Below are 16,364 nucleotides of genomic sequence, written 5' to 3' on the forward strand. Positions count from 1 at the left end.
ATTTCCAACTTTTTGAGAAAGCGTCATACTGCCTTCCTCAGTGATTGTACCATTTTACACTCTCACCAGCAGTGAATAAGGGTTCCAGTTTCTCCACAACCTCCCCAGCGTTTGTTGTTTGCGGCTCTGTTGAACTTTGCTATTGTTGCTGGGCCATTGTTACTTTTTAAGACTTTCAAAAAGATTCTACTGTTCAGCAAATATGAGGGCCATGGATTTAAGGGACAGGAGAGAGTCAGGTGTTGAGGCTGAATGATAGACAATTTTCTAATTCCATTTGTGGTATAGCGGCATGTCAGGACAGGACTGGGAAGCTCTGTTCACCTGTGGCTTTGCAGGGATTTAAGGTGAAGGTGTGGCTTCCTCTCATCCACGTGGAAATATAAGGGAAAATGAACGAGGGCTGGAGTCTGCAGGCAGGACTGCATGTGCCAGGCGTTCTCGGGAGATGTGCACCCTGTGGAGTGTGCATCTGCGCAAGCTTCCTTTTTGACTTGCAGGACAAGATGGCAGCAGATGAAGGCCTGCAGGACACCTTGCGGCAGCAGTTCAAGGCGCTGCAGGAGATGCAGCAAAAACGGCTGCAGCAGGAGATGGAGAAGAGGAGGGAGAGGGAACTCAGCAAGGTCGACGACAACAAGGACCTCCTGGAGACCTTCGACAGCTTCAGCCTCCTCCACACGGGGCAGCAGCACTCGGAGGACAGCTTCGAGAGGAGGTGAGGGTTGCGCGTACAGATCCGGTTCAGTAATCGGGTTGACTGTTGTTGTTATGTGCCGTTAAATAGTGACCCTCTGCACAATAGCCCTGAACCTCACCCTATCTTGAGTCAATCTCACTGCCTCCGACAAACCTACCCCTATTACCCCAGTTACTGTGTCAATCCATCTCATCTAGGATCTTCCTCGCCTGAATTGTCCATCCAAGCATGATGTCCTTTTCCAAGGACTGGTCCCTCCTGGCAACATACCCAAAGTATGTGAGATGGAGCTTCAGAATTCTTGCCTCCAGAGACTAAATTGGTTTCCCCTCCCCCCCTCCAGGACAGACCTGTTCTCTTGGCAGTTCATGGTATATTCAATACTCTCCTCTAGCACCACAACTCAGAGGCAACGATTCTTCTTCTGTCATCCTTATTCATTGTCCAATTTTCTGATGTATAGCAAGTAACTGCAAAGACCATGGCCCTTGTCAGGCACACCTTAGTCTCTAGGCTGATGTCATTGCTCTTTAGCTTTCTGGAGGGTTCCCTAATGGCAGGTTTTCCCAGTCCAGTTCATCTTTTGATTTTCTGACTGCTGGCGCCAAGAGTGTTGATTGTGGGACCAAGCAAGCTGAAAGTGTTAACAATCTCCACGTGCGGAGACCCAGGGACGCAGGGCTTGTTAGTGAAGCCCCTCGTGTCCAATGGAAGGTCTTTGCTCCTGTGGATATAATTTGATGTGAAGTGGATTGAGAAAGCATTTCAAGCCAAACTGAGATTCTGAGGCTCATTAAAATGTTATTCATGCATGCGACTTTGTTTTGCAGTTTCTGTCTCATGGAAACTACCCTTGAGTTTCCAAGGAGCCCGTTGGCTGACTTAGTGGCTCATCTATGATCCTCACTCCAGATTTCATCTGGGGTCCTTTCCCCTTTCCTGACACATTACAGCAATAAGCACATCTGTCCTGAGGAGCTCTCGGTGAATTCCTGCCTTTCCCACCCCCAGAGGTAGTAAAAAAAGTTGGAGGGAGTCCACAGTCTTCTCCATTTGCTCTAAATTTACAGTATGACGCAGATGATAGATGCATATGGATTTCTACTGATTATTAGGAGCCAGGAATCTGTATTGATACAAAATTTCCTGAAAAGTCACCCTTGTGTCACATTTGTTTGAGGAGCCCTCACGGCACAGTGGTTTGGGCTGCTAACTGAAGGTTGACTGTTTGTATCTCACTACACACACACCCTCCCCACACATACCCACACACACACCACCGGAGGCTCCCAAGTGAAAGATTAAGCAGTGTGCTTTTGTCAAGAGTTATAGCCTCATAAGGCAGCTATAGTGGCAAAGAAGCTGCACTGCAATACCGAAGGCACACAGTTCGAGGCCACCAGCTGCTCTGCGGGAGAAGGATGGGCCATCTCCTCCTGTGCGTTTAACTGCCTCTGAAAACCCGCTAGAGGGTCAGCTATGGATCGGTTCCAACTCTATGTATACAACAACAACAGCCTCATAGCCCTACGGGGCAGCGCTGTTTCATCTTTCTGGGTATCTGTGAGTCAAAAGAGGGAGTTCTGTGGCCTCACGTAAGAGTTGTACTGTCAACCCTAAAGCAGGCAGTTCAAGTCCACCATCTGCTCCACGGGAGAAAGATGGACAGTCTCTTCCTGTGCGATTTCCAGCCTTTAAAAACCTACAGGAGAGCCATGCTGGGAGTCGGTTCTGACTCAACAGGAATGAGGGAGGGAGGGAAGGAAGTGTCAGAATCAACTTGACAGCAGCAGAGTTAGGCCTGTGACTTCTATTTCTCATGTACTTCTTGAGCTGTCTTTGTGGGAGCCTATGTTGTGCCTAACAGGAGAAATGTCTAAAAGTTCTGGGAAGTGTGGTGTCAGGGCAGAGGAGTGGTAGGGAATCTCAGCGGAGGGGCAGCCAGAAAACTTTGCAAAGGCAAGAGCGCTTGAGGTGAGTTTTGAAAGAAGAGCAAACAGACTGAAGGCAGAAAGCTTTTCAAGGGGAGGAGGGAGCCTGGCTGAGGAAGTGGAGGTCGAAACCAGCACAGTGGTTCCTGTACAGAGAAGCTTGTTTTGGAGAAAAAGCAGTCCACAAGGCCAGGTGAGCACCAGCATCTACTCCACAGCAACTACAAAATCCACACGACCACTAACACAGCCACCTCTTATTGCCCATGGCAGCTCCGAATGGAAAGAAACAATGAAGTTATTCTGTGAAGAACTTTACAAGACAGATTATAATATATAAAACCAGCCGCCTGTTCTGATTATCCGTCGGGTTTTTCTGTGATCGCGAACCCTTTTGAAAAGGTTTAAATCATTCCTTTTTGCCCTTTTAATACAGATGTTTTTAAGACTATGAATTGGCTTCTAATTTCTTTCTAAGTATCACTTAGGAACATCCCTCAGATTTCAATTGATATAATGCTTCTGTTATCTTTCAATTCCTAACAGTTCATAATACATGTTAGGCTTTCTTCCTTACCCATAATTAACTGTTTTTATGTTTTCATTGGGTTTTGAGCTTTGTTTTGTTTCTTTGTAGTGTTGATTTCTCATTTTAGTCCATTTTTCTTGGAGAAAATGACCTGTATGATGTTCATTATTTGCAATTTGCTCAGACTGCCTTTGGAACCTACAATACGGTAATCTTTACGTATGTTCCATGGATGCTTGAGAGAAGCAGGGTTTCTCTGAGTAAAGAGTTTTACTAGCTCTCTGTTGAATACAGCTAGTCGACAGTGTGAATGAAATGTACTTTCTCCTTTCAGTGTGTGTGTGTGTGTGTGTGTGTGTGTTGTATGCATGCCCAAAGCACACACCTATGCATGTATGTATACTGTCTATCAATCTGTTAAAAGAACAATGTGTTTAAATCTGCCCTTAGTGCTTTTCTTCCTTTTGCCTGTTTTGTACAGACTCATTCATAGCACCACCTAGTGTCCAATCCAGGCACAACAAAGTTGGCTAGCAGAGGGCGATCCCTGCCAGTGCTGGCCTGTGCTGGGCAGGAACGTGGAGAACAGTCAGTAACTCTGCCTTTCCCTTGCAGGGTGCTGGAAGGAGAGATTGAGCAGCTTCGAGATCAGCTCAGAGAGACCGTTGATGAAAATGGGAGGTTGTATAAACTGCTGAAGGAACGGGATTTTGAAATCAAGCATCTCAAAAAGAAAATAGAAGAGGACAGGTTTGCCTTCACAGGTAGTTATGACAGCCTGACCTCTCCTGTCCAGCAGTGCAGGTAGTTGGCCCAGCTTTCCTGGAGCCTGCCAGGAGGAAAAAACAGAATGTCCCAGAGGGCAGGCTCCCGGGGAGAGAGTGGCACAGATCAGTCATGGTCAAGTTTATCCAGAGGAGTCCCGAGAACAGGGGAGGGGTAGAGGAAAAGAGCAGCAGTGACAGCAGGCAGGCATCTCTCCTCAGAACTGACAAGGGTCCTGGAGATGCCTGCAATACAGTGGGTGAGCCAGCAAGGTCCATTTCATCCTCGTAATTGACTCAGACAGTATGTCATGGAGGTAAACGCGGTGGTCCTTGGAAAATATATGTCATGCTTGGAAAGGTAGAGGGTCAGAGAAAGACCTTCAACAAGATGGAATGAAGTGGTAGCTTTAACCATGAACTTGAGATGGTGAGGATGGCACAGGATAGGGCGGGGCTCAGATCTGTGGTTCGTAGGGTCACCCTGAGTCATAGTGGACTGAGTGGCATCTAACGACAACCACAGCACCTGCGGTTGTTGTTCCAGGGAGGTGGCAAAGGCAGGGCAGTTGGCCATTCCAGGGGGACTTCTGAGACCCCAGCCACCCTTACCTCAGCCCTGTAAGTCACAATTGGACCCTGGCTTTTTTAGTGGAAACCGTGGTTCTGTGGGTCTCAGAGGACCTTGGCCGTGCAGTTGGCCTTTGATGTGGGCTCTGTGGTTACAGGTTAGGCCTGTGGTGTCTGGTGGGGACCTTGGGCCTGACGGGGCTCTTCTCTGTGTGTTCCTAATGACAGAAGCAGAGCCTGGGCTGTATTGTATCTCTCTAAGTGCTGGTGTAAATTATTTTCTCAGTGACCTTGTAATATCTGTACTTTCTCACATTACCCATTAAAGAAGCAAGAGGCCAGTGTATACCAGCTCTGTCCTCGATAAAGCCTGCACCCCTCTGCACACCCCAGGACCCTAGACGGCCCGAGTTCTTTCCTCGACATGTTCTTGTTCAGCAGACATGAGGTTGCCAAGGGCAGTCCTTCCTTGTCGTGGAACTCCCGGCCAGGCAGCAGCCAGCCTGGGCTGAGTGGACTTGAAAACTGTCATTGCCTTTGTTTTGCCATGCACCAGTTGACACCGTAGTCTTGTTCTGAGATGCGTCAAAGTCAAGTTGAAAAGTAAGCCTGAGACAATGTCCTTGACAGCTCCCAGTGCTGCAGTATCAGAAGCATTTAGAAAACGTGTGGACCACGTCGCCAAGCCTCTCATTGCAAAGATAGGGAAACTGCCTTCCAGAGAGGGTGAGGGAGTACCCAGGCTTTTCAGCAAGCCACTGGCCAAGCCGGCGAGCTTCCAGTGCAGCCTGCCCTACAGTCCACTCCCAGTGCCGTTTCCTGTTTATTTCCCCTCTAACCACCACTTTTCAACTGCTCCTCTGTCAGTTCCCTGTCCTTCCGTGGCTTGCGCTGTAATGTTGGATGCTCTATCACTGGTATTTCAGAAACAAGCAGACTCACCCACGATGGAGGTTTCCGTAAATCACAAAGAGCATGAGAAGGACTGGAATTCCAGAACACTTAATTATGCTCATGAGAAACCTGTGCATAAACCAGGAAGTAGCCATGCAAACAGATACAAGGGGATACCACATGCTTTAAAATCAAGGAAGCTATGTGTGAGAGCTATATCCTTTGTTCCCATACCTATGTCAGGGATCTCTCCAGAGTACTGAAGAGCAACGATGTCAGGCTGGAGACTAAGGTGCCCCTGATCCAGGCATGGTCTTTGCAATTACTTGCTATGCATCAGAAAGCTGAACAGTGACTAAGGATGATAGAAAGAGAACTGATGCCTTTGAGCTGTGGTGCTGGAGAAGAGTGTTGAATATACCGTGGACTGCTAGGAGAACAAACAGGTTTGTCCTGGAGAGGGTGAAGTCGGAATGTTCCTTGGAGGCAAGGATTCTGAAGCTTCCTCTGACATACTTTGGGCATGTTGCAAGGAGGGACGGGTCCTTGGAGAGGGATATCATGCTTGGGAGAGTGGAGGGACAGCGCAGGAGAGGAAGACCTTCGATGAGATGGATCGATTCTGTGATTGGGGTGGTGGGAGTGAGTGTGTCAGAGATGGTGAGGTTGGCACAGGATAGAGCAGGGTTTAGGGCTCTTGTACACAGGGTCACCAGGCATTACAAGCGACTCAACAGCACATAACAACAACAAATTCATGGTGCTGGAGAAGAATGTGAATATACCATGGACTGCTAAGAGAACAACAGGTTGGTTCTGGAGAGGATGAAACTGGGTTGCTCCTTGGAGGCAAGGTTTCTGAAGCTTTGTCTGACATACTTTGAGCATGTTACAAGGAGGGACCAGTCCTTGGAGAGGGGCGTCATGCTTGGGAGAGTAGAGGGACAGTGCAGGAGAGGAAGACCCTTGATGAGATGGATCAATTCAGTAGGGTAATGAGAGTACTTGTATCAGAGACAGTGAGGTTGGCACTGGACAGAGCAGCATTTAGGGCTCTTGTACATAAGGTCGCTATGAGTCACAAGCGACTCGATAGCACGTAACAACAACATTCAATATGGATTCAACATGCTGAGCAAATCCTGGACTATGTGAAGAATGTCATGTCAGGATTGGTGGAAAACTCATCAACAAAGCTCTGTTATGTAGATGACACAGAAGCCCTGCTTGAAGAAAGTGAAGAAGACTTGCAGCACTTACTGCAGAAGATGAAGGACTACTGCCTTCGGTATAGGTTATGTCTCTGCGTTAAGAAGAAGTGATGCCTTTGAATAGTGTTGGTGAAGGGTATCCAGTAAACCACGGGCCGTCAAAGAGCAAACAATCTGTCTTGGAGGAAGAGCAGCCGGGGGTGGGGGTGGGGGTTTTCCTTAGAGCAGGGACGATGACACTTCAGCTCTTATACTTGGAGCATGTTGTCAGGAGCGGTCAGTCCTTGGGGGGAAAATGAGAAAGAGAAAAAGAGAAGGGCCTCAGCAAGAGGGGCTGACATCGTGAATGCAGTAACAGGCTCCGGCGTGGCAGAGCGTAAGGAGGCACAGGACAGGGCAAGACTCATTTGTTATTCAGAGCTTTGCTGTGTTACTGACTTGACTGCACATGACGCCAACAATTGGATGCAAGCATTCGTGCTGGTTGGGTATTAACAACAACCTTCTGCAGAGCTAACTATCACGCGATCTCTGTAACGCTTCGCCATTGTTGTTGTTATGTGCCATCGAGCAGCTTGCGACTCATAGCGACCCTATGTACAAAAGCCCTAAACGCCGTTCTGTCCTGTGGCAACCTCACTGTCTCAAACACACTCATTCCCACCACTGCACTCACAGAATCGATCCATCTCATTGAGAGTCTTCCTCTCCTGCACCGTCCCTCCACTCTCCCAAACATGATGTCCCTCTCCAAGGACCAGTCCCTCCTTGCAACATGCCCAAAGTATGTCAGACGAAGCTTCAGAATCCTTGACTCCAAGGAGCATTCTGGCTTCACCCTCTCCAGGACAAACCTGTTTGTTCTCCTAGCAATCCATGGTATATTCAACACTCTTCTCCAGCACCACAGCTCAAAGGCATCAATTCTCCTTCTATCATCCCTAATCACTGTCCAGCTTTCTGATGCCATAAGCATTCATTTAGCTCATCATCTAGGGGTTGGCTGATCTAAGTCAGGCTCAGCTGCGGGTGGTTTAGCTTTGGTCCAGGGGACTCCCATCCTCCTCCCAGAACCAGCTAGCTGGCCGGGCTGGAACAAGTTCTTCTAGAGACGGCATGAGCGAAAAGGGCAGGTTTAACTGCACAAGTGTCTTCCTAGCCTCTGCTTGCATCATACCCACTAGCATCCTGTTGGTCAAGCCAAGGCCAGAGGCAGGCGGGTGTTGAGAGGGTGAGGGGACTATATTCAGCTTGCCAGAGGGCTTAAAGTGTGGATGACTTGGCTTGTCACTGCGGATCGCCTCACTGGAGCAGTGAACCTGTCTTCGACAGAATTAAAGCTCTGCTTTATGGTTTTATCATTTTCTTAGAACAGCTTGAGTTTCCATGCTCTTGGAATCGGGTCTCAGAGCTCTTAGGCGTTCAGAGGCTCCCCTGTGCCTCTCTCTGCCCCTTCAGGAGGGTTCACAGGAAGGCTCTGTCTTTGAGTTCTGAAGTCCCAGCACTGTTGATACGGCCAACCTAGGTTTGAAGTGCAGGCGTATGGTTTAACTGAACTCACCATTTCTCTCATTTTAGGAACAGCCGGTATGGCTGGGGACGTGGTCGCCACCAAGATTGTTGAGCTGTCTAAAAAGAACCGGGTGCTGACGGCGGAGTCAGAGGGTGCCAAGACCAGAGTGAAGCAGCTGAGCGGTCGCGTCCAGGAGCTGGAGCGGGAAGTGAGGGGCTTGTCCATTCCTGCCTCTGGAGGGGGACTCCCAGGGCCTGGGCCCCCGCTGCAGAGAGGGGGCCACGTGTAGAGGCTTTGAGTGGTTCTGACAAGCTGTGGGCAGCGATTGCACTAAGTTCCTCAGCCTTTGTCACGTTTCTGTGTGTCAGGAGGCAAGGGGCCCATGGGCCGCTGAGAAGCGTTAGGATGTCTTAGGGAGCAAACCCAGAGCCCAGCTGCCTCTGTGTATCTCACAGCTCCTTCACTGACTGGCTTTGCAACCTAGTTGTTGTTTTGTGCCGTCGAGTCAGAACTGACCCTCCAGCAGGTTTTCAGGGGCTATAAATCATACGGAAGGAGCTTGCCCATATTTCTCCTGTGGATTCAAACCACGTTCCTTTAGATCGGCAGCACAACTCCTTACCCCTTGGCCAGCAGCTGAGTGACTGAGAGCAGATGATAAACTCGCTGCCCTGGGTCTTCTCCTCTGTCACCTGACAGTGCTGGGAGTTCTCACCTCAGGGGTGTCTATGTGAACTGAGTGACTTGTAAAATACGTACAGCGCCTGGCACGTAGTAAGACTGGGTGAACATATGCTAAATAAATGAAGAGGTGTTTATTGTTGAATACCATTGAGTCTGAACCAACCAATCGTTGACCCTCCACTGGGTTTTCAGAGGTAGTAAATTGCACAGGAGATTGCCCATCTGTCTCCCATGGAGCAGCTGGTGGATTTGAACTGCATACCTTTGCATTGGTAGAGCAATTCCTTACCACTAAGCAGAGCTCTCTAAATTAAGATGAGTCCTTGCTGATATAAACAAACTTATTGTAAATGAGTGAACAGCGATCCTTGCTAATTGGCAATTAGAGCTGTAGTATCTGCAGGCCCAGGCCTGGTCTTGTCACAGATCTCTGCATTGTGAGGACCACTGACCTTCCTAAACCAATCTCAGACCCCTCCAAGCAAGGACACAGTCACGTGGCTTGTGGTCATCAGGAATTAGAACAAAACCCCTATGTGCTAGAGAAATGTCTCCTCATGTCCCTGGGGTGCAGAGGCTGGGAGAGGCTCAGAGGCTTTCTCCAGCCACCCAGCCATTGAGCGAGACACTGGACTGAGAATCAGCCCTGAAGCCCACCTTCCTACACTCCGCATTCCTTCAGAGCTGCTCTGTGCTGTGGCATCTGTTTGGAGCACCATCTCAGGCCCTGGGCATTTTGAGGAGTGAATCATCCAAACAGACATGTATCATCTTCCTAAGGGATAGGCCAGCGTCAGTCCAGAGCAGAGTTCTAAACCGTGACAGAGGAAAAGGATGGCCGGGACAGGAAAGTGGGTGAGCTGAGGAAGGGCCTCTCAGAAGAGGAGCAGAGTGGGTCCCCAAGGATAAAGAGGGGCCAGACCGAGAAAGGAGGTGAAGCCTCCACGCAAAGGGCCCAGCATGAGGGGGGGCGGAGCCTGCAGAGAGATCAGTGTGGCTGCTGGTGGAGCAGGACAATCTCAGAGAGCTGCGAGAGCCAGGTGGTGCCAGCCTTTGTGGGAAGGACCGGGAGACGGTTGAAGGGTCCCTTGGTCGTGTGCTGCCGGTCTCTGTGCAGTCAGCCTCTGGCCGTCCACTCTCACGGCAACGTCGTCCATCTCTGACCTTGCCTCCTGCTCTGTGGCATGGCCTCCGTAATTCCTTTACTCTTTTAGGGTTGTTTTTAGAACTCCAGGGGGCAGGCTGTGGCCCCAGTAGTCATTGTATTTATGACCCATTCTCTGGGGCACCAGCCCGAGCTCTCAGTGACCCCTACAGCTTGCTAAGGAGTGCTCATTGTATACCTGGAGCAGGGCAGGCAGTCAATTAAACCTTCTTCCAGCACAGAGCAGTGGGGGCGGGTGAGGGAGGGGGCGGAGGTTGGGGAGAGGAGACAGAGACCTTCTCCATTAACGTCCTAACCTGAGCTGAAAGGACAGACCGCCAAGATCGGTAACTTCACACCGGTGGCTCCAGACACCCCACTTGGGCTGTATACATGCTGAGTGGAATGAAATGCTAAGAGTGCGGGTTTGCTTTTTCAGCTGCAGACGGCGCTGTCCAGGTTGCCAGCCCAGGCGGGCACTGAAGCCGGAGCCAAGACTCCCAAGGCCCAGGCGAGAAGTGGAGTCGGGGTATGAATTCTCTTTGGCCCTGGGGTATCTGCGGGTCACTGGCCAGCTGGGCCCCTCTCCTCCGTGCCCATGTAGGGGCCTGTCCCTTGACCACATGCCCTTTGTCCTCCAGTGCAGAGCACCAGGGACCAGGAACCAAGTTGCTGGCCTAAGGCCGGGGATGCCCTGGGGAAGTCCTTGCTCTGATTCAGTCCCCCAAGAGAGTGTGGGAGGCACTTGAGGAGCCTGGAACCCTCGAATACCCGGCCCAGGAGAGAAGGCCTGGTTCAGCCCAGGCATCTGCTTAGGGAGGACTCCCGGCGACAAGGAGCATACTCCTGTCTGAGGCAGCCCTGTCCTCAATCGGGCCCTTCCTGTGGTGAGGGGCCCTCTCTTTGAGGTTCTGATTATCGGCAGAGGAAAATTTGGAATTGGGGATTCTGCCCACATTCCAGAAACCCAGAAAATGGGGATTGCAACTTCATTACATGAGACTGGCTGATCCAGGCATTTTAAGCCCAAGCCAGACAGAGGGATAACGTCAGTCCCAAGAGCACCCCAGGAGACCTTCCCAGTTAATGATGCAGGGATCCCAGCCTTAGAGTACAAGTTCAATGCCCCTTCCCCAGCCCCCTGTCTCCTCCTCCTTCCATCTCTTGGGCATCTTGATGAGAAGAATCAGTGCTCAGAGAGCAAGGACTGGCCTCCGTTCAGAGGCCCAAGTCTACCCAGGGACTGCTGTTCCCTTAAGGCCCAGCTTATGCCAGTATGATTCCTGGGAGGCAGCGGAAGGGCCGTTCCTTGGCTGGGCGGGTCTGTGTGTTCTCTCCGAGCCTCTCTCGGCTCCAAGGGACACTGCTAACACGCCTGGCGTTTCCCCAGTGACCAGCCGAGTACTTCCCTGTCCTCCAGGGCTGCCCTGCATGAGAGACGCCTCATTCAGTTACTCATTGAGCTAGACAGCTGTCCCAAACCCTGTGACATAGTAATCAAAGGCAGAGCCTCTGTCCCTGGGGTCTCTCGTGGTCCAGGAGGGAGATGAGCATTAGAGGAATGCTGTGGCAGGGTCTACAGAGAGAGTTCTCAGTCAGCAAAGTGAGCACCCACAGGGGTGGGGTGGGAGAGGGTCCTTGGGGTGGGCTTTACTGGAGAAGGAAAGTGAACACTGTGTGCAGAGGGACAGAGGCCACAAGCACTGTCTCGTCCTGTCCGTGAAGGGGCAAAGGAAATAGAAAAGGGCTGCAGGGAGCCTGGGTTCGTCATGGAGAGCGCCGGACAGGCTTCATCGCTGTGTCAGCACCATGTGTTTTCTCTGGCGTCCTCTGATCTGAGGGAGAACAAAGGCGTTTGCCCCTCCTTGGACCGTTCAGGTCGGCCCAAGCTCCAGCCACATCCCAGCCCCAGCCCCACAGCACATTCCGGAGAGGGGCCAAGCGCCCTCCCTCAGCCTGAGCTTCCAGCAGTCTGCGGGGTGCACACATCGCTGGCCTTGTCCATGCTCTATGGACCAAAAACAGCTGGGGAGGTGGGCGGGGGACAGGCCAGGCCCCCTACACAGCCTGTGGAATTTCGCTATGGGCAGAAACAGCTCTAAGGTGGCTGGGTGGTCGGGTGGGCCCAGCTGCTAGGGAGGCCTGAGGGTGTGCCAGGGATTAGGGGACGGTGGGGGAGCGGTGACAGCCACTCCTGTAGCGGCCCCAGCCATCTCAAGAGCATCCCTGCCCCCCTTTGCCGAAAGCTGCCCCGCTGAGCTGGTCAGGCCCCTGGCAGCGTCCTCGGTCAGAATCCAGCTCTAGACAGGACATTGTACAGGCATCATCTCATCAACCCTCGTCATATCCTGGGGTCAGTATGAAAAACCACTTGTTGTCAGGTTGATTCTGACTCATGACACCTGTCTGTGTCCGAGCATAAGGTTTTCATGGCTAATTTTTTGAAATAGATTGCCAGGGCTTTCTTCCAAGGCACATTGTGAGTGGATTTGCATTTTCAAACTTTTCTATATAGATAGACTGAATACATCAACTGTTTGCACCAACCAGCAACCCTGAGCCTTGTTTCATAGATGAGGAAACTGAAATTTAGACAGGAACCCTCACTTTGCCCACTCTGAGCACTGAGAAGAGATACCGCAGGTCCCCACATCCATAAGGGAAGCCCCTAACTTCTCGGCACCCCCCACTCGTCAGAGCCAATGGGGCTCCGGGTGCCTCTGATCTCACGGCTGTTCCCCAACCCAGGGCAGACTTGAAATGGAGCTTAGCAAGGGAGATAGAGAAGACAGGCACCCAACAGCAGTGGGAAAGGAAAGACAGAGCAGGGAGAAAGGACCCAGAAAAGAGATACGCTTGGTTTTTAAATAAGTTTTGACTATGCAAAGCCACTCTCATTGCTTATGAAATTTAGCTCGTGGTGGTGCCCTGAGGAAGCAGGAGAGGGGGTGTTTTTATACCCTTTCCGTGAAGGAGGAAACCAGGCCAGGAATTCTGGACCACATGTCCACATCTAGTTTCCCAGACCAATTTCCACCCCAGCCCGGCCAACAGAGCCCCTGGGATCCTGAAAACTTTCTGGTGTTCACACAGAACTGGTGTTCACATAGCTGGTGCTGACCACTGCTAAGGGAAGATGGAGATCAGTAAACTGCATCATGGCCCACCCCACTTCCCGGAGGTCCACCCCCACGCTGGGTTAGGGCAGGGCCGGGTGACCTCAGGACCACTGCTTGGCGGGATGCTGAATCCACGTTCCCGCTGCCATCGTGGGGTGAGGCGTGATGACAGGTGGTTCATGTTCTACCACCAACTGTTGAATTGGGAGAAGCAGCCAGTGAGTGGGAAGAACAGGGTGCTGTCACCCCAAAGAGCAACTTACTTCCTCACCTGTGGCCTGCTCGTGGGGGGTCTCTGTAATGCCAGACCTTTTTTTTTAAAAAACAAAAAGTATTGTTTATTTTCTGTCAACCTTATTTCCACTTTTTAAAAAGACAGTTTAATGGCCAGCTCTGGTAGTCTAGTGGCAAGAAGTTGCACTGCAATCCCAGAGGTGTGCAATTCAAATCCACCAGATGTTCTACCAGAGAAGGAGAGGCACTCTCCTCCTGTACCAGTCAGATCCGATTTGATGGTACACACAAAAAAAATAATAAAATAAAAATGAAAGAGAGAGAGAGAGAGAGACAGAAGAAAAGAAAAAAGGAAAGGAAAAGGAAAGAAAAGGGAAAGGAAAGAAAAGAAAAGACAAGACAGCTTAGGACCACTCAGTGGTGGTTCTGACCCACTCAGTCACTCAGTGGCCTGAGCAGTGGGGGCTGCAGACCAGTCTTCAGTTGCGGGCCGAGCACCCCAGTCTTCAGCAGGGAACTGCTGAATCGGCATAGGGGGCACCTGGACGCCTTCGGACCTGTCTGCATCCTCAGGCTGAGGAGGCGTGAGTCCAGGAGCAGGGCCGTCCGTTCTCCCTGAAACCCCTCCTTGGGCGCAGCCTGGTGGGCAGCAGCCTCCGCTTCCCTCTCAGTCTCTTCCGGGTAAGGCCAGACTCCTGTGCTGAGGCACTCCTGTTAAACAGAGACGTGGGCGACACCTTTGAGAAAAATTCACGTGCACACGGCCTCTACCCAGAACAGTTGTTTTTAATGACACTGGTGAGTCCCACATACGGTTTTCGCAGCGGCTGCCCTTGAAGTCATGGAGGTGGAGTGTTATGGGGAATAGCCTGGGCCCTTATATCTGTTTGTTTGCCTGGAAAGGGAGGCTGAGTCCCTGCCTGGGGAGAGGAGAGTCCAGCTCAGGGTGGTTGGCGAGGACTCCTGTCTCTGCTCTGAGCGGAGGTGCATTTGGTGTGATGGCCTCTGAGCACAGGAGCGTGAGCTCACCTGCGGGCTGTGCAACGGGGAGCCTGCAGGAATCTTCCAGATGCTCCGCCTCTGCGGCCTCAGCGTGTGTGTGTGTGCGTGTGTGTGTGCGTGTGTGTGTGTGTGTGTGTGTGTACACAACAACGAGCAGAGAGTTCCGACTGCAGAATTAAACGGTGGGGGTTCAAATCACACTTCACCCTTTTCAGGCAGGTACCGGCAAGTGGACCAGCCTCTGTTTTGCACCTCAAAAGTGGGTCTAGCGACAGGACTGCCTCACCATAGCAGTTGTGAGGGTCAGCACTGGGCCGTGCTTGTCTAAGTGGGGGCTGTGATGATTAGGGGACGTGAGGGTCAGCACTGGGCCGTGCTTGGCCAAACGGGGACTGTGATGATTACCATTCAGGCCACAAGTGACCGCTCCCCCCCCCCCCAGCCAGAGAGCCCGGAGGTAAAGGCCCTGCAGGAAAAGCTGGCGGCCGCGAACCTGAAGATGAGTGACCTCCGTAACCAGCTCCAGGCCGTGAAGCAGGAGCTCCGGGTGGCCCAGAAGGTAGTTCAACTCCAGGGCCCAGGCCGTGTGTGCGTGGAGCCAGGCTTGGGATGTGCACTGCCCAGGAAGTGGGGTCCATTTCAGAGCAACAGGGCTGCAGGCCGGGCGACCTCTCTCCACCAACTCTTCAAGCATGCCCCTTTGATGGTCAGAGCCAACCCCTTACCCAAGGATGCTGAAAACAGGGTCCCAATCGAGACCTGCAATATAGAACCAGCACCCTAAACAGAGCCCCCTAAGCCTTCCTAAGCTACCTGCACCCCAGCAGATAGATCCCTGTATAGCATCTCCTTTACAGGCACCATGGGCCCCCAACCTGCCTCCTGCCCTCTGCTGTGTGCCCTATAAGACAATGAATAGCTTGTTTGTTTATTAAAGGCCCCTTTTCAAGGAGACAGTTCAGGCTTAGGAGGAAGGCCCAGCTGGTTCCTTATTTATTTTTATTTACATAGTGAATTTCTCTGGCATTTGTCTTCCCTGCTGGAACCACTCAGACCAGCCAAGATTCCCCAAACAGAGCTCTATTGTGGAAACAATAGTGACTTGGGGAGCGGGGCTGGTTCTGTGACAGGCCTCTAGGGCCTCCAGGCCTCCAGGGCCTCCGTCACAAGCTGAAGTGTGCTGGAAGGTAGGGCTCCGAGCGTCCTTCAGCAGCCACACAGTGGCGAAGGGGGGGGGCCTTTCTGGAGCCACAGCCTCCCTACTGATGAGATGACCACTGACGAGCAGCTTTCCATAGAGGGCCTGGGCCTGGCCGCAGACGACTGCTGAATGGGTTAAGGAAGCAAGTGCTGGTCAGTGCAGTGGTCTGCTCAGCCCAGGACATGACGAGGGCAGTGGGTGCTACAGGCCGTTCCTAGACTGTTCTAAGCACCATGGGAAATGGCAGGGGAACGTGGGTCTGCTCCTCTCCAGGCCTGGTGGCCACGGGATCACAGTTCACATTAAACTGGCCTTTGAGTGCCCCATGCTGGAGCAGAGGGAGGCCACGTGGGTGGAGACTGGGCCCCGGGAGAGCCCCACGCGCCCACCTTGTTTCTTAGCTGTCGGCAGCATTAAGGGTCTGGTGGAGCCCTCCCCTCGGGTCACGCTGAAGACCTGGATTCCTTCCAGGTCTTGGCCAGCGAGGTCGGGGAAGACGTGAACATCCAGCACCTCCTATCCACTCCTGGGACTTGGCGGGGCCGCGCTCAACAAATACTTGTTTTGCAGAGTAAGGTGAGTATGTCAGCAGACAGCACCTTAAAAGGCCCAAGAGACACCCCAGAGAAAGCCTTGAGGCTCCTTCTCCACCCCCCACCCAGCCCGATTTCAATTTGTTATTTCATGGACAAGCGCTGGCACACCACCACGCACCAGGGGCAGGTCTACGTGCGGAACAAATGCCAGCGCCTCTGAGTCCCTTTCTTTTACTCTAGACGAGTTGTTTTTCCAGCTCATGTAAATTTGCATGACTCTTGTAATTGTAGACTTCTTCCAAATAGCAGGTCCAGATGCTTGTAGCCTTTTG

The 16,364-nt window shown here is 51.8% G+C and overlaps 1 protein-coding gene across 1 annotated transcript in view; it reads left to right on the top strand.

Annotated features, from left to right (window-relative positions):
* The first annotated feature begins 506 nt into the window (after positions 1-506).
* Positions 507-16,364, top strand: part of CCDC13 (coiled-coil domain containing 13) — a 44,093-nt gene continuing 28,235 nt past the window's right edge. The window contains exons 1-6 of the mRNA XM_006893063.1: positions 507-718; positions 3,776-3,924; positions 8,178-8,320; positions 10,380-10,469; positions 14,738-14,854; positions 15,968-16,072. Coding sequence (XP_006893125.1) covers positions 507-718; positions 3,776-3,924; positions 8,178-8,320; positions 10,380-10,469; positions 14,738-14,854; positions 15,968-16,072 — 816 coding nt within the window. The remainder of the gene's footprint in view (positions 719-3,775; positions 3,925-8,177; positions 8,321-10,379; positions 10,470-14,737; positions 14,855-15,967; positions 16,073-16,364) is intronic.

Source organism: Elephantulus edwardii, unplaced genomic scaffold (assembly GCF_000299155.1).
Source record: "Elephantulus edwardii isolate Elephantulus edwardi_28Jun2011 unplaced genomic scaffold, EleEdw1.0 scaffold00121, whole genome shotgun sequence".
Taxonomy (NCBI): Eukaryota; Metazoa; Chordata; class Mammalia; order Macroscelidea; family Macroscelididae; genus Elephantulus; species Elephantulus edwardii.